This window comes from Lepisma saccharinum, chromosome 2 (assembly GCF_977018435.1).
Source record: "Lepisma saccharinum chromosome 2, izLepSacc3.1, whole genome shotgun sequence".
NCBI classification, from domain to species: Eukaryota; Metazoa; Arthropoda; class Insecta; order Zygentoma; family Lepismatidae; genus Lepisma; species Lepisma saccharinum.
In genome coordinates, this window is record NC_139230.1 from 49,460,697 (window position 1) to 49,487,355 (window position 26,659).

The 26,659-nt window shown below is 38.0% G+C and overlaps 1 protein-coding gene across 1 annotated transcript in view; it reads right to left on the reverse strand.

Moving 5' to 3' along the window:
* fs(1)M3 (female sterile (1) M3) overlaps nucleotides 1-26,659 on the reverse strand; it is a 111,997-nt gene that overhangs the window by 18,008 nt on the left and 67,330 nt on the right. The window contains exons 21-25 of the mRNA XM_083117343.1: nucleotides 25,837-26,109; nucleotides 25,118-25,319; nucleotides 20,883-21,098; nucleotides 16,293-16,510; nucleotides 6,933-7,119 (exon numbers count right to left, since the gene is read on the reverse strand). Of these exons, the coding sequence (XP_082973469.1) occupies nucleotides 6,933-7,119; nucleotides 16,293-16,510; nucleotides 20,883-21,098; nucleotides 25,118-25,319; nucleotides 25,837-26,109 (1,096 nt within the window). The remainder of the gene's footprint in view (nucleotides 1-6,932; nucleotides 7,120-16,292; nucleotides 16,511-20,882; nucleotides 21,099-25,117; nucleotides 25,320-25,836; nucleotides 26,110-26,659) is intronic.

Consider the following 26,659-nt stretch of genomic DNA (forward strand, 5'->3'; position numbering starts at 1 on the left):
ATTTTATATTACGAATTATTTTAGATTTTGCGAATTGTAAAATGCTTAAAGAAATTGACATTGTGAGTTCGGGCGAGATGGGGCGAGCATTTTTGTTTCCAGGAAGTGGAATGTCTGCACCTCCGTGAAGAGTTTCTCCAGGGAAGGAGGGGAGATTCGATGGACCTTGGTCTACATCCTGAGTTCAGCTCAAATTACATCAGGCCGCTACCAGTGTTTGCAAATTATTTACACAGTAATTCAAGTGAGCTGTTTCACAAATTTTACAACTACATTCAATAAATAGAAGGCTTTTGAATAAAACTTGGGGTGAAAATAATGCTATCTGTAAAGGAATTATCTATTAATGTTTGTACACAGCATAGAGTAAATCATATACATTGTGCACAGCACATTATGAACAAGAATATGTTTTAAGTTTTATTATTATGACACAAGTGGTGTTCCCAGGATTTTTTTTTAGTAGTCAGGCCTTTTTTTGTCATCTTTTCCTGCCTTTGACATTCCTTTTCTTAGGAGTACTGGGCCACAAGGGTCTGAATAATGTGCACAATGCATTACAGAGACATAAAAAGGCAGAATCTCATATTAGAGCATTTTTAATTCTGAAGGAATTCGGAAACTCTCATGTGGATTTTGCTCTGGATCACCACAGACTAGTAACAATAGAGTACCACAACAAACTTGTTCGTCAAAATTGCGATATTTTGAAGCATCTTGTAAGTGTAACAACCTTTCTTGGCAGTCAAGATTTAGCATTCTGGGGACACAATGAAAGTGAGGCATCCTTGAACCATGGAAATTCTGTAGAACTCTGTGACCTGCGGTGATATTTAGACTAGTGTACGCAACATTGGCGTAAGGAAGGGGGTTATGAGGACCATCGTGTTATTCAGAAAATTACTTCTCTCCACAATTTTATAATGGGAAAATTCTCATCCTTGTATCATTATTCAAATGTACCAAGGTAAAATATATGTATGATACTTCATATTTGCAAATATATTGTGATAGCTACGCAGAGTCCAACAATTCAACTTCAAATGGCACAATCCTTTTTCGTGATAAATTTGATAAATCTCAGTATCCTCTACTATTTCACAACACCTTTCATAGAGGAAACCAATGAACATGGCCAACAATAAAGTTAAGGTTTTTCTTGTCAGCCACTCTACAGAGGTGTTTTTTTTTTCTGAAAATGCCTAATATACTGCTTACCATTCTTCTTAACTCCTGCCTGAAACAAGTCCCCCAAATCAGGAGCAGACCTTCCATTTCGGATTGTTTGCTTTTCGTAAAAGACAAAAATACCTTCTCTAGAATGTCATCAATAACTCCCGGTTCCCCCTATTCTATCACTTCACTGCACCAACAAACCATAGAGATCCTGCAATGCAAATAATATGAACGAAACCCTCGCTGCAAATTTCACATGACAGCAGAAGAAAGCAAAAGTCAAACTCCCACGGCTATCCCCAAAAACCGCACGTTCTTGTGGAGGAATGAACCGGAGTTGCCAGTCCACGAAACATATTGTACAAGGGAGATAATTAAGCACATGTGGAAAATACGTCAGCTTACATCCCAGAACACTTGAAAAGCTAAAATAAATTATGTTAAGCACAATATAACATCCAATTACATTACTTTGCAATGTCTGGGAGAGGGAGGGGCCACATTCGAATCCCATTGCAAGCATTGTATTTACTTATGTTTTGTTTTTTTAATCATTCATTCATATCGTCGGCCCAACAGTCAACACCCATCCTCATCAACCTAAAGGCTGAAATACAATTGAACTCGAATAAAATGGGGCCTCCCCAATGGTGCAGTAGTATCGTAGTTGCCTTTAATCAAGGGGTCCTGGGTTCAATACTCGGTGGAGGCACATAGTGGTTCAGATCTTACTTTAAACTGTAGGTCCAGTCCCGATCAGCCTATCTCTGCATAAAGTGGACTTAACAACAATTCAATCAAATAAAATGTTGATCCCGGAAGGAGATAAACAGATATTCTCGACTTTGAGAATTGAGTGAAACTTGCAAATTGTTCACATATTTTCCCCCAGACACAGTGACTATGCCAAAAGGGGGTTCACGCAAAAGACAATCCTCAGTCGGTCAGTCCATTCTCAGTCTCAGTCTCACCTTCCTATACGGAAACAAAACCTTGCTAGTGTAACTAACCTCATTCAAATATTTTATATGTGATAGTTTACGTGTATATTAAATATAATCTTCCACCACGATATATTCTTGTCCTCCTCTCAGATTCCTGTATCAGCAATAATTTTGTATAAATGTATATTTATTGCAACTCAACCCAGTGATTATCTATGCGTGACTGCTAAATGATCGTAAGCTAAACATTCCAGAAAACAAATATATGTTGACTACTGTCAACACTGCAAACGCTGCCGAAATCTTTCGTACCCTCGATGCTTAGAACATAGAAAGAAGCGAGGGAGGGGGTGAGTGCGGGCAGATCGAAACATGTAGTAGAGGTTGATCTGAGCCAATCTGGTTTGCCTTCCAAATTTCTAGGGTACCAAACAGAATACACAGCGTTTGTGGGGAAAATCGGCAGAAACTCTGATCAGGTGAGTGCGAACAGGCCCGAAGTCACAATCGGGATGATTCGGGACTGCCTTCAGGAAGGCCAGGCAGGCTACACAAGACAGGCAGCAGCATGTTCATGCGGAAATCTTAATTTCTTGCAGTGGAAATGCTTTCGGAGCGATAATTGTTGAATTTTCATGTTCGGGGAAGACTAAAAAATGTTTAATTTTTTCTTACTGTGTCGTGGGTACGCATTGCATACTCCGAATGCACGCCGCTGGTAGAACTTGTAAATATGTTGGCAGAATTTGATACTTTGCTGGCAAGTCATTTGGAGAATTCTACATTTACTGGCTTGTCAAGTGAGATTCAAAATGACCTTATTAAAAGTGCGAGTGGTGTTATAACGGATGCAATTAAGGCCGAGGTAAGTGAAGTCCAGTTTGTAGCTATTATGATCAATGAATCCTCGGACGTATCGAGCAAATCGCAACTTTCGACAATGTTTCATTATGTGACGAAGTCAGGAAAAATCGTTGAGCGTTTCTGGGGGATTGAGGATGTCAGCAGGAACCAAACTGCAGCTGTAATTACTGCCCATGTTGTTGAAACAATTCGAAATCTTGGCTGGAAATCAAAATTGGTGTACCAAACATACAATGGGGCAGCCATAATGGCAGGGGATCTCTCAGGGACACAAGCACAGGTCAGAGAGGTTTTCCCAAGTGCAGTATTTGTTTTGCACATTGCTTAACCCGAGAAAGCCCAATGTCACCTGTAGGTGACAGCTTTTTAATATTTTTTTTTTTATTGTATGCTGTGGCCGGGCACATATTTATTCTATGTCAAACTGTCCATTCACTTTTTCTCAACTGAATTTTTGCAACTTTGAACTGAGGGACATCTTGTGGAACTTTCTGGAACTATTGAAGTAAAGATGGCTGCCCTTAGGAAGGATGACATGTCACCTGCTCCTGAAGGACATTCAAAAACATCAAAATGGTAAGATGATTAGAAGTTTATTACTTTTATTTACTCTTAAAGGTTTAAGGTTTATGTCTGGTAAATATAAATTTTCTCACTGAACAATAAGTTGGTGTAATTGTTGAATAAATTTGTAGTGTCACCTGTAGCTGACATTGGGCTTTGGAAGTCATAAATGTATAAAGGACTAGGACATAATTGCATTTTAGCGTTAATTTTAATAATTATAATTGCAGTAATAATATAATTGCAATATAATATTGTAACAATGACGTAATAATAATAATAAAATATAATTTTACTAATTTTAGTCCTCCAGTGTGTAATGATTTATAATTATTGTAAAAACAAGAATAAAAACATTGAGACTTGAAAAATAAACACAAAGAAAATGCTTTCCTCATCAATAATAATGATAAATCTTGGGGGCAAAACAATGCTATAGTATCTTATTCTGATATACACTGTAATGCAGTGGTATGTGTATTACAGTCTAGTACTAATAAAAATAATGATACAAATGTTGAACTTGGAATCTACTACGATTTCAGGTTGAATTTGGATGAAGCATTACAACTTATTGAAGAAAATAATGATGACATTGATGAGGTTCTTTTCCCACCTGATTATGATGGATTCACAGATGAAGACAGTGGGGATGAGAATTGCACAGATGTCAATTGCCTTCCTCCAGCAATGCTCCTCGCAGAGGTGGAAGTTGTCACAAGAAGTTATCATGATTCACAAGAGACCGCAACAATTGAAGAGACAACAATTGATGCTAGTGGAATCGGGAGGGCATGTTCATGGGTGGCGTCGATCGTTTCGACCAGAACATTCACTCCTTGTGGGTCAGTTTCAGGGGTAAAAAGTGGTGGTTCTCCTTGTTTGCCTTTGGAATAGATGCAGTATGCCACAATGCACGGTTGATTTTCAAGAAAGTGAATGGCAAAAGTGTGACATATTGTGATTTCCGACGATCATTGGTGGAATCATACTGCCGTTTACATGGAAACCTTCCTTACAGAAGTTCCCAAATTGGTTCTGTGTCCTTGCGTGTACCAAATGAAGTCAGACAAGACATCAACATTGCAGAACATGTGCAGGTAGAGTGTTCTCAAAGAAGATGTGCACACTGCCACAAGAGGACACTGATAATGTGTATGAGGTGCGGTGTAGCATTACACATACACTGTTGGTACGAATTTCATGCATATACAAGAACAGGGAAAAGTGTAAAGTGTAATGTCAAGTTCTGACATTGTTAATATCAACTGTGTTACATAAAAATGAGGAGGGAGGTATAAGACAGAGATGTTCCATGGTATAAGTTTCACGTTATGTTCATTTTGGTACCTTGAATGCCCAATGTCACCTACAGGTGACACCCCTGTATTTTCGAGAAGGATAATAAAATCTTTATTTTTTCTTCATCATATTCCATTTTGATGCAAAACCAATAAATCCTGTTAATATGATCACAAAACTCACAGAAATAAAGTCATGGGCTTTCTTGGGTTAAATTTAGTACTTTGTCAAACAGCAAGCAAAATTAGTGAATGCAAATTATTTTTCTAGATGTTAAGTGGCCTTGCTTCTTTCTTTTCGCATTCGACAAAAAGAAATGCTGCTCTCGATGATATAGTTAAAGCAAGGTTACCTGAAGTGGTTCAGACCAGGTGGAACTACAGTGAACAGCTTGTACAAAAAACGTCTGAAAATAGAGAAGATAATTGAAATGTTTGAGGACATTATTGGCAATGCACAAGACTGGGACAGTGAAACAATTTCTTCTGTGGGTGGTTTCTTGACATTCCTGGACAGTTTTGAAACAAACTTTTTTCTTCTCTTGTTTGGGGAAATTTTTCCTTGATGGGATATTTATTTAATGTGCTGCAAACAAAAACTATGGATATTGGATTTTGCCTCAAAGAATTTGAAAGTGTCAAAAGTGACATTACCAAGAAACTAGAACAATTTGACATAATTTATGCAAAGACAATAGATATTGCAGGAGTACCACAGCCACGTAGGAAGAGGAACAATGTAGGTGACAATCTCACTACCAACGTATATATTGTGAAGTTATAAACATCATAAGCCAACTGTCTTTACGTTTTGAAAACCTTTCAGGCCCTAAGATTTGTTGAATTGCTCGGTAGTGGGGAATTTTGCATGTATGCTGCTACATTTCCAGAAACTGGCTTTTCATCGCTTATGCAACTGCACAGCATTTTGACAAAACCTTGTTGCGCACCAAGCTCAGCATTGCCTATTCTCGGGATTGTTTCCACAATAAGAGTGTAAAGGACATCCTGAAGTACATTGTAAGCAACGATTTACAACAAGTGATGCCCGAACTCCACAAACTGTGTCTGCTAGTACTAACTATACCAGCCACAACAGCGTCAATTGAAAGATAGTTTTCAACAATGATACGTATCAAGACACTTGCCAGGAACAGCATGGGTCAGGAAAGGTTGTCAACACTTGCTCATTTGTCCATTGAGAAAGAACTATTAAAGGAACTCAAAATGGATGAAACAAAATTTTACAAGTGTGTGCTTAAACATTTTCTAAAGAAAAGAAGAATGGAGTATGAATATCATCACTAAGGATGACATTCTTCCAATGGACCAAGAGTTTGACATTTATTGTGGTGAGTACATCATCTATGCATGCGTTTCTTTGGATTGAAATGAAATTTTTAATGTTTATATTTAATTTGTTATTTTAACGTTTAAGTTACTCCAATGCAATTTTTAGGGTACCCACAAATCTTAAATTACAATCACGCAGCGTAAAATAAACAGATCTAGTCCCATTATTTTTTTAACCTAAATCTGTTTGGTCACTGTTTGCAAACATATAAAGGTACTAATAAATAAGAAAGTTCATACCCCTTTAGTCGTATGCAGAAAGTTCTCATATGTAAGATTTTTACCACCATATGAATAACGTTACCTGGAATTTTGAAAGTAAATCTGCAGTTTGCAGATATTTTGACAAATCCAGCGACTGGGCCAATGAGGCTATAAAACTTTAGCCCCCCGCCCCCCTTCTTGGCATGTCATTGTACTACATCTTTTGTTGTACTATAACATCGCTTGCTCCTTCATAAGACTACGCTTTGCTACTAGAGTTCTTATATATATTTTGAAAGAAAAAGCAGCTAAGGATATCATAAATAAAAATTCTGTTACTATCACACTAACATTGCAAATGAGGTTCGTTTAAAAACTAACGTCAGTTTTGTTGACAAATAATCTTAATCTATGAACCACAATCTATTCTTTCTCCAAATAATTGCGCTTTTTGCATGGCTGAAGAGTTCTGTAACATTTAGAAGCACACGCATGACACTATATTATATTCTAAAAATGTAATTACCTTGTAGTTTGTATTGACTGGAAACAATTGCACTTTGTAATTCCTCTTCATAATACTTTGTAGTGGTGAGTGAATATGAAACTTCTAAATTTGTTTGAAATTCAGATGCTAATGTTTCCATATCAATATCATTCACCAAATAACTTACATCCACATCAGTATTGATGGTTACTTCCGATTCAAATATCTGAAATAAAAATTATATTAGTGCACATCCAGCATGGCAATTCAATTTTGTCCTAGTGATCTGTTTATTATTACTCTTTATTACATTTATGTTTCAAAAATATTTGTTTTCAGAGTAATACATTGCTGAAACGAACAGCTCCCAGCACTAACAAAAAGTGCATGTTCCTCAAGGCTGCTCTGTAGAACTCTGGATCATAGCAGTTCCATCTGTGCGCCACAAAAATCACCTACACACTTTTCATATTTTCTAATAGCGCGCGCGCGCGCGCACGCACACACACACACACACACACACACACACACATATACATACATACATACACATACATATACATACATACATACACATACATATACATACATACATACACATACATATACATACATACATACACATACATACATACATACATACATACACATACATACATACACATACATACATACATACACATACATACATACATACACATACATACATACACATACATACATATATATATACATACATACATATATATATATACATACATACACATACATACATATATATATACATACATACATACATACATATATATATATACATACATACATACATACATATATATATATACATACATACATACATATACATACATACATATACAGGGTGTCGCAAAACTCTTTCAACAACGCTTTGGAGCTGGTAGATATCATAAAAACAAGTAACTTTTCCCTATTAAGTTTACCTCGAAAGCGCTTAGTTTCTGTGCTATAAGCGCTTAAAGTATATCCTGTACATATGCAACCCAACACAGCAAACGCTTGCTCTGACATAACTAGCAGGGGGCGTGGCATGGTTGCCACTAGAGTTCCTCGTTAAGAGAGACGACTTAAAAACAACAACTTGGGAGTCTTGCCTGAGCAAAATCCAAAACATTAATGATACTTGCGATGTTGTAAGAAGGATTCACAGTATTTATAAACTGACCAAAACAAATAATGGGCAGACTGAAATTCAAGATTACTCATTCCAAAATATCTCCATAATTGATTGATTGATTTGGTATATTTTAATTCGCTTTTCTGCCACCTTTGGCTAATCGCGAAGATGAGGATGATATGATGAAATAACAAATGACACCAATGTCTAGACCAGGATTTAAACCCGAGACACCTGGCGCCTTAGCGAGCTGTGCTAACCACATCACCACAGAGTGTTTCGTATATCATGCAATATCAACAATTGCAAGGGACACGTGATATAGGGGAAATCCACGAACGAACAAATTGTAAGCTTGATGTGTTTGCTGCCTCTTTTCGAACACGCAGACTGTAATGTAGAAATTTTCAGCGAAAAATGCAGGCTCGACCAGGACTCGAACCCAGGTTATTACAATTTATTTGAAAATTATTCCTATCTGTAATAGCGTTATTGCTAATCGTGTTTGTCTCATAAGGAAATAATTGCGAGGCTCTTTTAATTTAATGATTGATTCATTCATTGCTTGATTGATTTGCTTTATATTACTTAGCTGTTTGTGCCACTTTTGGCTAATTTACGAAGATGGTGATGAGTGATGGTATGATTAAATTGATGAATGGAGACTCACAAACATACATGCCCAAACCGGGATTCGAACCAAAGACCCCTAGCTTATTTTAGAAAACAGTGGCAACCTATAAATTTTACCGACAACTGATATGCATGTAAGAAAAATTATGTGTTTTAAAAATTTGTATGAAGAAAATTCCAACGATTATTTGCAATACTAGGAACATGCGAATTAAAAATTTTCTCCCCCCCCCCTCTCTCTCTCTCTCTCTTTCTCTCTCTCTTTCTTTTTCTCTCCACTCAAACTGGTTAATCTTGAATGCTCTATTAAAGAAGTTGTAGGAAGAAATTAATATTTCATTGAAAGGAATTACATTGAGTTCGGTGCATACTTACTGCCTGTACTAGTTTGTTCTGCACTTCACGATATCGTTTGATATTGGTACATCAAGAGAAATCCTCGTAATTTGCACTCTTTTCATGTGTGCGAATTTGTTTTCTCATTTTGTGTCTTTGCTTAGCATTCTTATCATGGAACGTGAAAAAAAATAATCAAAAGGAAACCATTGAGTACACGTCATAAATTGTACATATTTATCATTCATTGTAGCAACTTGATATCAACATTGAAATGTAAGAGTAATATTCTCAGAAGGCACCAAAATGTCAACTTTTAGTTCACCCTGGAAACAACGTTTTGTAGCAAACGAGCGAGATTCTAACATATAGATGAATTTCAGGAATAATTCGTGTGAATTTATATTATTCTCATTGTACGTAATTTTCCTACACTTTCGGGCAAATAGTAAATACGAGGACATAAGATCCAGTGACATTTTTGTCCAGGTCGGAACTCGTGTCTGGAACATTCGGTAGAGAGGGATCATGTCACAGATTAGAAATAGGTTGATCATGTGATGATCACTAAACGTACTTAGTCACCAAAATGGCTCAAGAATATTCATCTGCCGGAGATTTTTGTTTCTTTTCAGCCTGCTTTTTATAACGAACTCGATTTGCAATAGCACTAGTTCACTTTATTTCTAATAAATAAATTATAATAACATTACAGTCTGCGTGTTCGAAACGAGGCAGCAAACATATCATGCTTACATTTGTTCGTTCGTGGATTTCCCCTATATCACGTGTCCCTTGCAATTGTTGATATTGCATGATACACGAAACACTCCGTGGTGATGTGGCTAGCACAGCTCGCTACGGCACCAGGTGTCTCGGGTTTAAATCCTGGTCTAGACATTGGTGTCATTTGTTATTTCATCATATCATCCTCATCTTCGCGATTAGCCAAAGGTGGCAGAAAAGCAAATTAAAATAAACCAAATCAATCAATCAATTATGGAGATATTTTGGAGTGAGTAATCTTGAATTTCAGTCTGCCCATTATTTGTTTTGGTCAGTTTATAAATACTGTGAATCCTTCTTACAACATCGCAAGTATCATTAATGTTTTGGATTTTGCTCAGGCAAGACTCCCAAGTTGTTGTTTTTAAGTCGTCTCTCTTAACGAGGAACGCTAGTGGCAACCCTGCCACGCGCCCCTGCTAGTTATGTCAGAGCAAGCGTTTGCTGTGTTGGGTTGCATACATACAGGATATACTTTAAGCGCTTATAGCACAGAAACTAAGCGCTTTCGAGGTAAACTTTATAGGGAAAAGTTACTTGTTTTTATGATATCTACCAGCTCCCAAGCGTTGTTGAAAGAGTTTTGCGGCACCCTGTGTGTGTGTGTGTGTGTATATACAGGGTGTTTCTAAAGGTCGTTTACAACGCTTGGGAGGTGATTCCTCACACGAAAACAAGCAAAAAGTCTAAGTTCCATTTTTACGACTGAGGCTTCGTTTCCGAGATAGGAGCCCCACAAAAGGTGACAAAGTGAACGTCACACCTGACTGGGACGAATAATATAACAGATAGAGAGGCGGTTCCAAGGGAATCATAAAGGAATCGTATGTGCTCAGTGCGGAAGTCACTATAAAAAGTTCACTGCACGCATGCGCAATGGAGTCCTTAAAGGAATTGGGGATTTCCAGCAAGAACAATACATGGAAAGGGTATGTAACGCAGCAAGAAGGACCGTGACAATGAGAAATGCGTTCAAGACAACAGATCCCGACCTCAAACATCAAAACATGAGCACCGAACACAAAATCCGAAAAGTTGAGCACGGTTGCATACCCCAGTTACACGCGAGGAATGAACGAATCATGTCATGTGGCATACGAGAGACACATTACTCCACCAGGAGGAGGGAAAGAAAAACACAATATCAGATGATTGCGACAACTTGTATTTTTACAAGCGACAACTACGTAATATCCCCCCCACACACACACAAGAAACAACAAATGCTACAATATCTTACGCACAGGCAGTCCGTGTCACTGTACACCAACTGAAGATGTCACTTTCACCACACAAAGGGGGTGGGGAGCAATACCAAGAGTGTTCTCACTGAGATTTGCCGAGGGCAATAATCACAGACGGTTTTCAAAATGTCTGCCGTTTACTACTACGCAGAGATATCAGCGACGAATCAAGGAATATCGAGTACGAGCAAACAAGCCAGGTGTATCTGCTACCGTCGCGGCGGCGACGTTGATGCGAGCAACGAGGTCCTCAGCTGATGTGACAGGTGTGTCGTATACGAGGGTTTTCATTTCTCCCCAGAAGAAAAAAATCGAGAGGGTTGAGATCTGGCGACCTCGGTGGCCAAGGCACAGGCTCATCCCTACCAATGAACCTATTGCGAAACACGTCATGCAGGGAATGTCGTACATTACAATCGAAATGAGCTGGTGCACCATCGTGTTGCTACCACATTTCTTGCCGCAGTGCCAAAGGTACGGTCTCCAACAGTTCAGGCAGAACCTCACTAAGAAATGCATGATACGTGCGACCATTCAGGCGAACAGGGAGAATGTATGGTCCAATTAAATGATCATGTACTATCCCGCACCACACATTCACTGAAAACCTATGCTGGTGATGGGCCACAAAAAATGCATGTGGGTTGTCAAAGTCCCATACATGACTGTTTCTACTATTGAAGACATCCATCCTGGTGAAAATGGCTTCATCTGTCCACAATACGTTTGTCCCGAAGTGAGGGTTTGTGTCCAGCTGATGCAACAACCATTGGCAAAACTCCATACGAGGGCGAAAGTCACGAGGTAACAGTTCTTGTACTTTCTGCAGTTTAAAAGTGTGCATTCCTTCCTCTGACAACACTCGCCAAACATTCACATGAGACGTGTTTCGTGCCCGAGCGTGCACTCGCGTACTGGTGCCAGGATGTTCTGCGACCGCTGTTAACACATCTTCTGCAAACTGATGTGTACGTACACTTCGGGGTCTTCCAACTTCTTGCCGCGGTGGTAACACTGACCCTGTTTCACGCAGTCGACTGTCCACTACCTGAAAGAAGGTGTGAGACGGTAAACGTCTATGTGGAAAGCGTTCTCCATAAAGACTCCTTGCCTCACGGCTATTACCACGTGCCTCCCCATACAAGAGATGCATGTCTGCTAGCTGCTGGGTCGTATACGCAGCCATCTGTGTAATAGGGAGCTGGAACTGCAAAGTATCGTTTTTGTTTAACACTGACACACTGCACAAATTGGCCGTATCACCGTACGAACACCACAGACCAATTGTTGCGATACTTGACTTGCCCACTCCACCACGTCAACTTCTTTCAATACAACATACTAGTACTCTTCAATGCGTATGACAACCTAGAGCGAACTGCTGATCATATCCCAGCACCTGCAACACGACTGGAACGACTGCCGGAGAGAACCAACCCTTCGAGCTCCTCTCGCGAGTACAGCAGTCATGAAGGCCAAACGTAGACTACGAGAGCCAGACTTGCCTGCACAGCGCTTCCAAAACTGGTCTCTTTTACGTCACAATGATCGCGTGCGAACACTTTTGGTATTGCTCCCCACCCCCTTTGTGTGGTGAAAGTGACATCTTGTTGGTGTACAGTGACACGGACTGTCTGTGCATAAGACATTGTAGTATTTGTTGTTTGTTGTGTGTGTCGGGGGGGGGGGGGGATATTACGTAGTTGTCGCGTGTAAAAATACACGTTGTCGCAATCATCTGATATTGTGTTTTTCTTTCCCTCCTCCTGCCCGACCCTGTGGCCGAGTGGTTAGCACATCGCGCTGCGACGCCAAGGGTCCCGGGTTCGAATCCCGGTTGGGTATGGTTGTTTGTGAATGTCCATTTTCATAAATTTCATCACTCATCCCCATCTTCGCAAATTAGCCAAGAGGCACAAAACGCGAAGTAAAATAAACTAAATCAATCAATCTTTCCCTCCTCCTGGTGGAGTAATGTGTCTCTCGTATGCCACATGACATGATTCGTTCATTCCTCGCGTGTAACTGGGGTATGCAACCGTGCTCAACTTTTCGGATTTTGTGTTCGGTGCTCATGTTTTGATGTTTGAGGTCGGGATCTGTTGTCTTGAACGCATTTCTCATTGTCACGGTCCTTCTTGCTGCGTTACATACCTTTTCCATGCATTGTTCTTGCTGGAAATCCTCAATTCCTTTGAGGACTCCATTGCGCATGCGTGCAGTGAACTTTTCATAGTGACTTCCGCACTGAGCACATACGATTCCTTTATGATTCCCTTGGAACCGCCTCTCTATATGTGATAGTATTCGTCATAGTCAGGTGTGACGTTCACTTTGTCACCTTTTGCGAGGCTCCTATCTCGGAAACGAAGCCTCAGTCGTAAAAATGGAACTTAGACTTTTTGCTTGTTTTCGTGTGAGGAATCACCTCCCAAGCGTTGTAAACGACCTTTAGAAACACCCTGTGTATGTATATATATATATATATATATATATATATATATATATATATATATATATATATATATATATATATATATATATATATATATATATATATATATGTGTGTGTGTGTGTGTGTGTGTGTGTGTGTGTGAAAACTCGCTAGAAACAGTGTGCACTTATTGGCTAAATAATGCACAAACCAAATAAAAAAATTAACTTAATCAGTCACGGGTGAGCTCCGAGTTCACTCTGAAAACACTCCAACAATGGTCTATCTCATATTCGCCATTTCTCATATTCTGTCATCTGATTAGAATATGATTAGGTCACTCATGCCACTAAAAGTCAGCTAGAGAGCATTACAGATCATTATTTTAAATACTGTTAAAATGGCACTCCCAGCTGAAAATTTTTCCAATTGGTTCCAATAGCCAATATGAGTTTTTAGACACTCCATTGGAACCAATTGGTCAATCGGAACCGATTGGTCAATTGTAATGAATTGGTTTCTATTGGAAAGTGTTTTGTTGTTTACAATATATTGCTTATGAAAAATGATTATCTATACACATGTAAATGCAATAGAAAAATCATAAAACAACTAAAATAAATCTCGGGTAAAGCATGTGGAATTTGTAACTTAGAAAAACTTTCACATACAAAAAAAAATGAATATATGAACAAATTTTTAACTCTGTAGCTTCATTGTGTTTAACGCACTTATAGAAAATAGAAAAACATGCTGCTTTAGTCATAAATTGACATGTTGTTCTTCCTTTATACATGCAAAAACAGCAAAAAATGAGGTTAATCAAAGAATCTGACCCACAACACTTGAAAAGGTGACTTAGTTGATCAAAAGATTGCTCATTTTTCCAACTGCATTACACACAAATAAAATTAACCATGGAAATTCCATATTGAAAAATCAAGAACTAATGTGAACATTTATTCCAACTACTAGCTCTTTTAAGGTTGAGTTTGTTCTTAAGAAATAGTTCTTAGGTATTTATTAAGATAAATCTGACTTCAGTAGTATGCATTAGAATTCCGAAGAAATTCAGATCAAGTGTGCTGTTTTTCCAAAGAACTTCTAAATTTCAGGAAATGTGGTGTCAAGAATTAAACTACCTATGCTTTGAGTCAATAAATGAATTTTTAACATATTGATTCTCCAATATATACAAACTCACAATTGGATACAATTCTTGACTTTCCAATTGGTTTTAGTTGAGATTCCGATTGAAACCAATACATTCAGATGGCTGTGTTAGGCATCCGATATAATACGATTCATTCCAATTGAAACCAATTCAATCCAATTGAAATTTCAATTGGAACCAATAGAAAATTCAACTAAGTAGTTGAAAGTGAGCATGGCACAATCCCATGTCTAGGTTTCAGAGCCACAAGGATATGAAGTAGAATGGCGTTTTGAAGCTCGCTTGATTAATTCTGCAGTCTTGAGATAGTTTTGTAAATAACAGTTGATACCTGATGTAAATTTTAGTTGTATACAGTCTGCCCTACAATTTTAATTGGAATTTTAAGGTTTTCATTTGTCTCTATGTTCAAGTTTCAGCCATGCATGAACACTTGATATTGAATGCAGTGGCAAATGATTGAGAGTTTCAACTTCAGCAGCCCCTTCTCCAGAAATTTGAAGTTTTTCTGGCATTGATAATGTTATATTTCTTCAATCTGTTAACTAGGTATTTTTGAGGTGGTAAGCAAGCTCACTTTGCATTTTTCATGGCAATTCCACAGTGCTGGAGAAAATTGGCTATTGCAATATAGTTTTTTTTTACATTAAGTATTCGCAAATAGTTAAAGCACAAAATAATTGTTAGTTCATTTCAGTTGCAAATGCCTGTGAACCTATGTTATTTCGGTTCCGAATGGATTCCTGCAGAACATTATGGAGTACCTTGACAATACATTAGTTACTATAGTGGAACCACAAGCAAAACAACCTGTGCAGACCCGCGACTTCTGTGCACTGTACTCCCGTGAGGAGGGGTGGGGGAGAGTAGACTATGCTTCCTTATGGCCCAAGCTGAACGGAAGAAAAGAAAGCTGTGCGGGGACTTTTCGTCCCAGGTTTTTTTCCTTGTGGTTGCTCTATACAACAGCTTCTGGTTCCTTCATGGTGCTTGGAAAAAACAACAAATATTACTAAGGAACATCACCTGAAATTGTCCATACCTGGGAAAAAATAGCCACTATACAGGTTATGCCATGCCCACTGGAACATACTGGATAGGAAACATCCATCATACTCAGTTCAGGGGTTATAATAGATGTACTAGTTATTCACAGCTGTTTTCTCACAAAAATGAAACATGATGATATCAACATGCAATGCAAATGCAATCTCAAAATACTACAAGAAACATTAATTGCAATAATGGTGAATTGATGAAGTGAATGAAGGAAATAGAAGTTCTAGACAATGTCCAGAATTCGAACACAAATTCTTTGCTCATTTGCTTTGAGGAGTTACACTGGAGAGTGGCCAAAGCTATTAAAACATTTTTGTGTGTACTAAGATAATTTTAGTACAATGATCTAGATTTGAACTCAACAAGAATGATTTTTACTTTTCAAGGAAGATGTCAATCTTTCTTACTTTAATCTGGTCTTTCATATAACAATAACATATTCCAGTACCTTATTTCGATGAGTATCTTCAAAATTGTAAAATAAATTACAAAACCAGTATATTAAAGATAAAATAATTGACATGAATATAATTGTTTTTCACATATTGCAAAAAAATAATTGAAAAATTTATTACTTACGATATTTCCATGAATAGTTGTATCTTCACCTGCTAGAATGGACGTACTGAAAGCTGCTGTTAAGTTGTAATTGTTAAACAAACCAACATCAGTATTCCCTTGTGAAATTACAGGTTGCACAAATGTTTTTTCACCTGCTATAATCTGTGGATAATCTAGATTTGTCATAACAATATCATCTATTAAAATGTCATTTATTTTTCTTGCACCAAGGGTACCTGTAAACAAGAATGGTATTCTGTAATCACATAATCTCTCTTTCCATACATCTATTAAATATGTGAGAAAATGTTACTTTCAACACGCAAATATTTGAATATATAAAAAATTATACTTTTCCAAATTAATTCATTTACACTGACTATAACTGAATATCAGTGATATGTGGTTAGTTCAGTTTGAACCTGGCACCTGCCCTTACTAGGACAGATCCTGGTATTTCAGTTTTCCTACTTATGCAGGAAAATAGCAACTCAATCAGATTCCTGCAATATGTTTTGTATTCCAACTTTCAATTACAAATTAATGTACAAAATTCTCAATTATATTTTTGTAATGAAATAGTTACTATTGAAAAATATTATTTTGTAAAGTAATTTTCAAATTGTTATGCTTGATGAAAATAGTGCAATGTACATTAATAATTTCAGGTAATTATCCAGCTTATCAATATTGAATTGTTAAAAAGTGCAGCATGTAAAGAAAATTCAATGAAGGAAATAGCACCAAAAGTCTGGAAATTCATGGTCTTTGTGTAACATCTTCAGTGGCAAGCAGAATTTGTAATGTGATTACATTGTAATTGATGGATTACAGGACCAACGTCTATCGATTAAGAGAACCATGCTATTACTCTGCCAACTTGCCTGTTGGAAACACATTCTCTCTGAATAGAAGGTGAGTACAAGATTACAGTTACTATAATAGATGATTATTGTGTACATTTTATCTGTGGTTTATGATATATTCCACTTCATATTTTCTTCACAAATACAAATTCACATTGGTCTTTCCAATGTGTTGTACTAAACCTTCTGTTTATGAATGTTTTGGATTCTCAGAAATTGGGGTATTTTCCATTGTAAAAATAGTTCAAGGTAGGAAAAAAATATTGACGATTTAATGATTTTTGCATGCATGCATCCAATGTCAATGGTCCTCTTTTATGGCAAAGTGGTAATGCTGTTGCCTTGTAACAAAGGGTCCCAGTTTAATCCCTGGTAGAGCCACATTGCACAATGGTTCAGATACCACTTTAAACTGTAAGTGCTGTTTTGATTAGCCTATGTGAGCACAATGTAGACTCTTAACGGGAAACAAACATTCAATGTCAAAGACTTCATATTTCTTACTTATGCATAATTTATTTTTCTAACATATGGTAACATGGCTTTGTTGTTATTAAATTAATATACCTGGTGGGGCACCTAAAAGTACCACAGCGAATAGTTCTGAAACGCGAAGGTTTACAGCAGTTCTGACGTCACTGATGTAAATGTGGTCAAGGGGCCTAGTGGACAGAGCATGTCTGGTCTCTAGTCTCCATATTGAAGTCCGCCATCTTGGATTCAGCTCATGTTCTTGAAATGGGAAGGGGGTCATGTGAAACACGATTTCAGGCTAGAATTTACCCAGAAACATGAAACAGAAGTTGTTTTCTACATACTTCATTCTGAAGAAAGTTAGTATTGACTGAAGTAAGATGTCAGCAATGTAATGGCAGGTTGTTATCCTTGTTCCAGGTGAACCAGCATGTCAAAAACTCGTCAAGATCACATAGAAATGGTGCTGCTGAGTGGTGGCCTCAGGGTGAGTGTGGGCATCTGCAATGCCCAGCATCCACATTTGCCACAGACATCACAAGATGATGTGGACCAAATTCAGGGAGACCACCTCGAAAAGGAACTAGAAGTGCCATTGATATGTGGTTTTCGCACAAACTACAAGCAGGATGCGGGTCACAAAAGTATCATATGTATTCGGGGTTCCAACAATTATCGGAAAATCAAATTTCCAGAATGCAGGGACATCTTTTGAAATGGAATGGGCTTGCGTTACATGATGTAAGTACAAATAAGGATGGAGATACGGATTGACATTGTAATAATGTTGAACAAAAAGTTGAGACTGGCCCACTTGACCGCCATTACTGCTATGACGGATGTGGGCTGGCTGCCACAGCAGTCCTGCTAACATACCACATGCCGAAACAACCGCGTGGAGTGTGGTAGTGCAGACAAGTGAGTCGTGCTACGTAGGTACACCAGAGAAGATTGTGTTCACAATTGCAGAAAATTCCGATATGATCCTAGTGTATGGAGAATGCAGGAAAAGTGCCGTGCTATCATGTCATGTGTATGCATAGATATCCAGACAGACGTCAACCATCGTGAAGACTGTTTGACAAGCTATTCACTCAACTGAAGGAAACCGACAGTGTAACACCTTGCACACATACTCGAAGCAAGATGGTGATTGGAGAAGTGGGTGTAACCAATGTCCTAGCAGCTGTTACTGTGGATCCACACATTAGCTCCTGTGCTATTGCTACGGACAGTGGGATAAGTAAACGAAGTGTGCTACATATTCTTTGCCACCACAAGTTCCACCCATACCATATTTCACTCCAAGAACTCCATGGGAATGATTTTCAGAACCGTGTGAATTTTTGTACATTGGCATTAAGAAATGACACCTGATTTGTCGTGTATCTTGTTTACTGACGAGGCAACCTTTACAAATCATGGTCACGTCAACCTTTGGTGCATGCACTATTGGTCCATAACAAATCCACATTGGCTTCGACAGGTGGAACACCAACGTCTATGGAGTGTGAATGTGTGGTGTGGTATCGTGGGTGATCACCTCATAGGGCTGTTTTTCATAGACTGTACATTGAATGGCAACAAGTATGTCAACTTCCTATCACATGAACTTCCACCAATGTTAGAGGACATTCCGTTGCAGACTAGGAGAATCATATGGTATCAACATGATGGGTGCCCAGCTCATAGTGCAAATCGCAGTAAGGATTGTGTGCAGAATATGTTTCCACATCATTGGATTGGACGAGGAGGATGTGTTCTCACTCCCTTGACTTGACACCTTTGGATTTTTTTTCCTCTGGGAACACTGAAAGAGGTTGTCTACAGGGACATACCAACCACACCAGCATACATGAAATGGCGCAGCGTGTGCAGAAATTACACAAGACATGATACAGCATGTGCAATGATCTCTGCCTGTATTGCAGTTGATGGCTGCCATTTTGAACATACCCTTTGAAAGAAGCAACTTGTCATTCATATCACAAGCATGCTTGTCGTAGAACATAATGATGAAGTGCATATTACTCACTATCAAATATAAAATAGTAAATACCTAAATAGTATCAAAAATTCACAACTTACGTGAGTGAGTATAAATTTATCCAAACTACATTTCGGAGGTCAATACTTCCTCCTTCTTCAGGTCCACATATATAACACTTTTTACGTGACACCATGACATGTGGACCTGAAGGAGGAAGTATTGACCTCCAAAACTTAGTTTGGATAAATTTATACTCACTCACGTAAGTTGCGAATTTTTGATACTATTTAGGTATTTACTCTTTTATGCTTGTCGTGTAGAGTACCCGTAACTTGTGTCATGATTATATGTACATTGCACATTACTATCTGAAATAAAAGATTCTGACAATCTAGGTACTACTTGTAGACGTCTATCACCTAGCACTGGTCTCTAAGGTTCCTTTTCGTAAACGGCCACTTGATATGTTAGGAGGTGCAGTCTGAACTTAGTTTTGTTCAACATTATTACAATGTCAATCTGTATCTCCGTCCTTATTTGTACTTGCATCATGTAACGCAGGCCCATTCCATTTCAAAACATGTCCCTGTATTCGGGACATTTGACTTTCTGATAATTGTTGAAACCCCGAATACGTGATACTTTTGTGACCCACATTCTGCTTGTCGTTTGTGCGAAAACCATGTATCAATGGCACTTCTAGTTTCCTTCTCGAGGTGGTCTCCCTGAATTTGGTCCACATCATCTTGTGATGTCTGTGGCAAATGTGGATGCTGGGCATTGCAGATGCCCACACTCACCCTGAGGCCACCACTCAGCAGCACCATTTCTATGCGATCTTGACGAGTTTTTGACATGCTGGTTCACCTGGAACAAGGATAACAACCTGCCATTACATTACTGACAATCTTACTTCAGTCAATACTAACTTTCTTCAGAATGAAGTATGTAGAAAACAACTTCAGTTTCGTGTTTGAGTCAATTCTAGCCTGAAATCGTGTTTCACATGACCCCCTTCCCATTTCAAGAACATGAGCTGAATCCAAGATGGCGGACTTCAATATGGCAACTAGAGACCAGACATGATATGTCCACTAGGCCCCTTGACCACATTTACATCTGTGACATCAGAACTATTCGCTGTGGTACTTTTAGGTGCCCCACCCGGTATACCTAACAATTTGAAAAGAGAAGCAGTTGGCAGATATCTGTATGCATAAACTTTGTAATAACTAAACGTAATATATCTGCTGGTGCAACAAAGTTGATAATACTTACCTACATCAATGCTCCCACTAAATGTCACAGATGCATTAATTTCTTCATCTTTGTCACATGTTACTCGTTCTTGAAGAAATGTTTCTAAATCTATGGAATTCACAGTCTTAAAATCCAAATCTGACATTATCTCTAATTCAGACATTTCAGTGTTTGGTATAATTCGATTTGGCTCAAGTGATACAAGATCAGAAAGTGATACATCATTGATTTTTCCTGAAATAGAAGTATACATTTAACATGCGTTACATCTTATTTGTTTCTATGCTATTTATAATTAATTTTCTGATGTGAAAGAAAGACTTTTTGAAAAATAACAATTTTAAAGTGAAAACAAATAATTCTGAATTTCTGAACCATGAATTGCTTATTTCAAGATACACAAAGCATCAAGCACTAAAAGGCTATCAGCTCTTACTTCTCAATATAGTGGATCCTCGATTTTAGGTTTTCTAGGGTACCAAAATGAAAATAAACTAATTGGGGAACATTTTGTATTATTCTGTTAGGACCATGAAGATTGAAGGTAAATTCTTGGAATATATAATTGGGTTACACTGTACATATCTTAACAACCACGCTGGTCTAGTTGATATGACGTCTGACTTCTATGCAGGAGACCCAGGTTCAATTTCCAGGGTGGGTGATCTAAGGTTGGAATTTTTCCGGCCTTGTCCCCACATAAAGCAGATCTGGAGCTTACCCAGCCTCAAATCAATGGGTACCTGGGGGCAACCCTGGGGGTATAGGTGGCTGGAGCATGGTGCTAATCACATAACCTCCAAAATGACAAGAGATTGAGAATATGTGGGGCCTTACCCCCATATCCCCTAAATGTGCCTTCATGGCACAGTGCTATATGCATGTGAAACTTTACCTTTACCCATACATATCTTACAGTGTTCAAAATAAAATATGCACGACCTTTTATTATTGAGTATTTAATGTTGTAGGAATGATCCACACTGAAGGAGATTTATCACAAATAAAAACTGTTGAAATAACTTATTTCATTGTAAGCCAATGGATAATTTCCATTGGATTGCATGCATTGGTGGGGCTTTTTCTAGAGCTCAGCATTCTGTGCCATAGTATATCTTCTTGTGCACTTGCAATTTCTTGTGTTATGCATTGCTTTGGAGTAACTTGACATTTTGCTGCCTAGTGAAGACTTGATTAGCTTTCCTCTACAACCATATGCTTGTAGCACCAGGTATGATTATTGCAAAAAGTCAGTTGTCAACTCGCAGCATGCCATATGCCCAAGCCCCCAGCATGACCTGTGCACTAAACTATCTTATATTGCTTGTTCTACATAAAATTTGAAATACTAGAAAATTCACCTCCTAACTTACCTGGGTGTCTTGTGCAAGGATGAAGAATTTATAATGCACTGCTTATATTGCCACAGTTTTCTTTATTTTATTTCTTTCAAATGAAAAAAGATTAAAAATGATAGAATCAGAGTTATACTCAGATCTTTGTTAGTCTTTTTCTCACTAGGCATGGTTTTATCTCCAGAGTAACATCAATTCCCAGTATTAACAGGTGCTAGTTGCATATGGATAAAGACTAATCATTCTCAACACCACATTTAATGTGTGTAAATTTTAAATTAAGTCTCAATAACTTAAAAGCTTCATTCTCATTGTTGTTAATTGTTGGGTGTTGATTGTGCCCCTGTTTCTATGTCAATCTGTTTAAGTGTGCTAGAGGCCCACTAAACACATGGCCATGAAATTAGGTGGGTGGCAGAAGTTTGGTCTGTTACCATAGTCATACATGGAGCTGCAAGCATGTGGTTGCACAGAGAATCATTCTCCCTGCACGATCAACGATCAGTGAATTAGTAGTATTCAGTTCTAGAAAATTACGCAGAAACTGAAACAAAGCACCCATGAGTGCACACATGTCATAATTCTAGAAACAAACTTAATTTCTGTTTGAAACCACCTCTGCTGCTAACAGGTACTTCAATTTGTTGCAAGGTGGAACTGAAATTTAATCCAGCTGAAAAGGATGAAGCTAAATGCATAGTACTGTCACTTTTGGTGCAAGTGGTGACATCCGAGATGGGAACTCAAAATTTTCAGTGCTGGCCTAGGATCATGACAACATTTGGGGAGCTGCTTGAAAGCAATAGTGGCACTCTGGTCTTAAAAACCACTGAAACAGTAACAATAGAGGAGCAACATGCTGACTGTGTCACCTGGAGAAAAGCCACTTTGCAGGGCCTGTCTCTCAAAGGGCTGTTGCACGATGGAGTTTGTGTTTCCCTTTCTTTTTTTTTTTAGGAATGAAACTATTGATCATTATTTAACCATACATCAGGCGCGGCTCATGCATTATTTTCCTGGGGGTTCACCGAAGTCATATGACACATTCATTTTCCTCAAATAGACTTTCTTCAGGAATCAAAGGGATGGTTGGGGGGAGGGGGGGGGGCTTAAAAGATTAGTACATAATTTTTTCATAGAATGAAGTTTCATAGTAGAGGTGTGCATATAAATTTAGGACAAACTAAGTACAATAAATTGTGCATCTATGAAAGAAATTTCGGGATTTATGGGCATCATGGACGTCCTCAGGATTTGTTCCAGGGATGGGAAGCAAGATCATTTTTTTTTCTAGGGGGGACAAACAAGGCACATTTTTCCTTGTAATAGTACTGTTCTCTCAAAAAACACTCCTTCAGTCCCTACAACGTCTTTATAATAATCATCATAAATTACTGTGACTGAAATGAAATTATGTGTGTGTAATAAATAGTTTTAGGTTGACATTAATTTTCCAGGCGGGTGTGGCCCCTTTTCCCCTTCCGGACGTCCATGCCTGAAATTATAAAACGACTAATCACAATGGTACTACAATTATTAAAGGGAAATGGCAACCAATGGCATATGCGTACTAGAAACCTGAGAACCTTTCATTGGAATGTTACATCTTTTTTTTTTTATCTTCAAATTTGGAGTTGGTCGACCAGCACACGCTTTATCTCTAATTTTCTTTCAACAGACGAGAGGGTATGTTTCCGTTAATTGAATGCATTTTAGCGGTCATTTCTTACCTGCGCAGACAGCAACACCTACACTGCATCAAATGACGTAACATCCTTTGGAGCATCAATATTTTGCAACAACTATCCAAGCACTTCGAAAATTTACAACCTTGAAACATTGACACCGACAGGGTTTGTCACGTCTTCCTTTCTTGTCTAAGATCGCGCCATTCTTTTACTTTCACATATCCGAAGTGTTTCCATCTTTAAGGAAAAAGTCTGAATGCATGCACGAGTTATTTTAGTAATGTATTTCTTTTATTTTAATTCATCGTGTCTAATTCCAGCTTTCATTCATTTCTACTCATCCTTCTCTGCCACAATTTTGCAATTATGCCAAGAAGTTCGGTACAAAAATGATTCAACAGAGAAGATTGAACATGTAACAAATGCGCTTCAAACTTGAACCTCACAGGGCAACACTGGAAGGGAGGAACCAGCTGGGCCTCACTTGCAGCGAGGACGGTGCCTTCTGGCTTCTGCTGCTGCTTATGAGAGCACGAACTGCGCATGACCGTTGGTTGGAGATCGAGGTTCCTCAGTATCCTTTGCCATATATTTTGTCCATATAGCTACCCCAAGCTTCTGCCTGCCACCCGAACCTTCCCTATGGCAAGAGCTCTCCTGTGGGGGTTCAGCTGAGGGTCTGCACAAGGGCGGCCAACTCGCGGTTTCTCTTTCTCAGCAAAAGAATTTGCCATGTTACGGACACAAGTACATGACTTCTTGTGGAGAAATTTTAGCGAAAAATTGTCAAAAGGTAAAGACATTGTTTATTGTCCATTCTCGAGGTAAATGCCATATATTACTGGGGGTTCACTGATCCTGTGCGCTATAAGGCCAACCGCGCCTGCCATACATATCTTTATTTGCAGTTTTGTAAATGAAAGAAAGCTGCCTGGTTTACACTTGCATTCTGTTGCCAAGTATGAAAAGAAATATTTTGATGTAAGATAGATATTACAAGTGGTACTTCAGTAGCCACATCATGTTCCAAGGATAATTTATGCTACAATTGTTCCACTTGTTTTGTTTGTCTGTGGCATGATACAGTTGAAACTAATATGAAGAAAGAACAGACTTACACAGGGTTTAAGCCAAGGATTGCTTTGCAGCATATTACAAGAGTTATTAGACCACAAATGTCAGCTCTTTACAAGTATATACACCAGCATACCTCCACATGCAAATACTCCAGCTGAGAAGCCATTTAGAAATCTTTTGTGTCCAAGAATTTCTTGATCACCATCTACTCGTACAAGACTTTCATTTACGAGCAAGATATCTACACCATTAACCAATTTTATATTTGCATTTCCTTGAACAATTGCATCTGATGCCAGGATGTCTTTAGTAAACACCTTGATTCCTGTAACCACCTGTTGAAAGAAGATATGTGCATTATTACTGTAGAACTAAAAAAAAATAATAATATGCAGTTCAACTATTACATTTTACTGTGGTAATTCCGCAGGTTTGACAGTTCCACAATTCAAGTACAGAAGGACAAACATTGTACACCACAGGCAAAAAAAAAATAATTGATAGAAAAAGTATTTTTGAAATAATAAAATACGAAGACCTTAGATTAATATGTTCAGAGTGATATGTGATACTCCTACATCCAGTTATATTTTCATTATGGATATAAAATTAAAATCCATGTACAGTTACCAGCAATAAAAATGGCCTAACTACAGCAATAAGTGGATTTCAATAGCAAATTTTCAATGGCAACTTCTGCCACTGGACTGGAGTTAGGCAACGTAACACACCTTGCAGGCAAGCAAGTATTTCAGGAGCTAGGTGTCACATTTTTTTATTGCTGGTGACAGTACAATGTTTTTAAAGAAAATTTGTAAATCTCACACATGCGTAGTATTTTGAAATGCATACCTGATCTCCATGAAGAGTCAGTGCATCATTTATTATATATTCCAAATCTATGTTATTTATTGGTTCTTCTGTGGTAACATTCCATGCATAAACATCATTGGCAAATATAACTTCTCCTGTAATTATATTGTCTCCATCTAAAGTTACAGCTGAATGGAATATGTAAGACAGCTGTTCCCTTTCTGGCACTGAACGTTCCCATGTTACATCTCCTTCAACATGAAGATTTTCAAAATATTTCCTTCCTTCAAGATACAGCCTTTGTTTGCTTATCTGAAAACATTACAAGAATGTGAAACGTTGAAGAGTAAAAAAAAAATAATACAACATTCCAGATTTAAATTAGTCTAATTTTACCTGTAAACATAAAAAAAAATATCACAATGTTGTATCATTTTGTCTAAACGTGGTAACAAGGCATTCTGTACATTTGGGGGAGGGTTATCTGATTAAGGTAATCTTTATTTTTTTTTATAATATTTCATTTCCAATTATTGTTTATGCACATGACACTCAATTTTGTTGACTTCAAAGTCTGGAATACCTTTTAGTGAGGCAGATTAAATGTCCAAATTAAAAAAAAAAAATTGTGGTCAAATCATAGATTGTTTTGATATTTCTGTTAGGTTTAGCTCAGGAACGAAGTTGATTCACTAAGTTTTCAATCAGTTATAAATCATCTGCATGCCTGAGGTTGTGTGGAAGGTCTTTGCATGTGTCCAGTGGTGGCGATAAGAGGGGAAGGGGCAAGGGGAACATTTGCCCGATTTGAACGATAATGGCTATAATGTAAAAGTACATGCACACAAATAATGTTTCAATT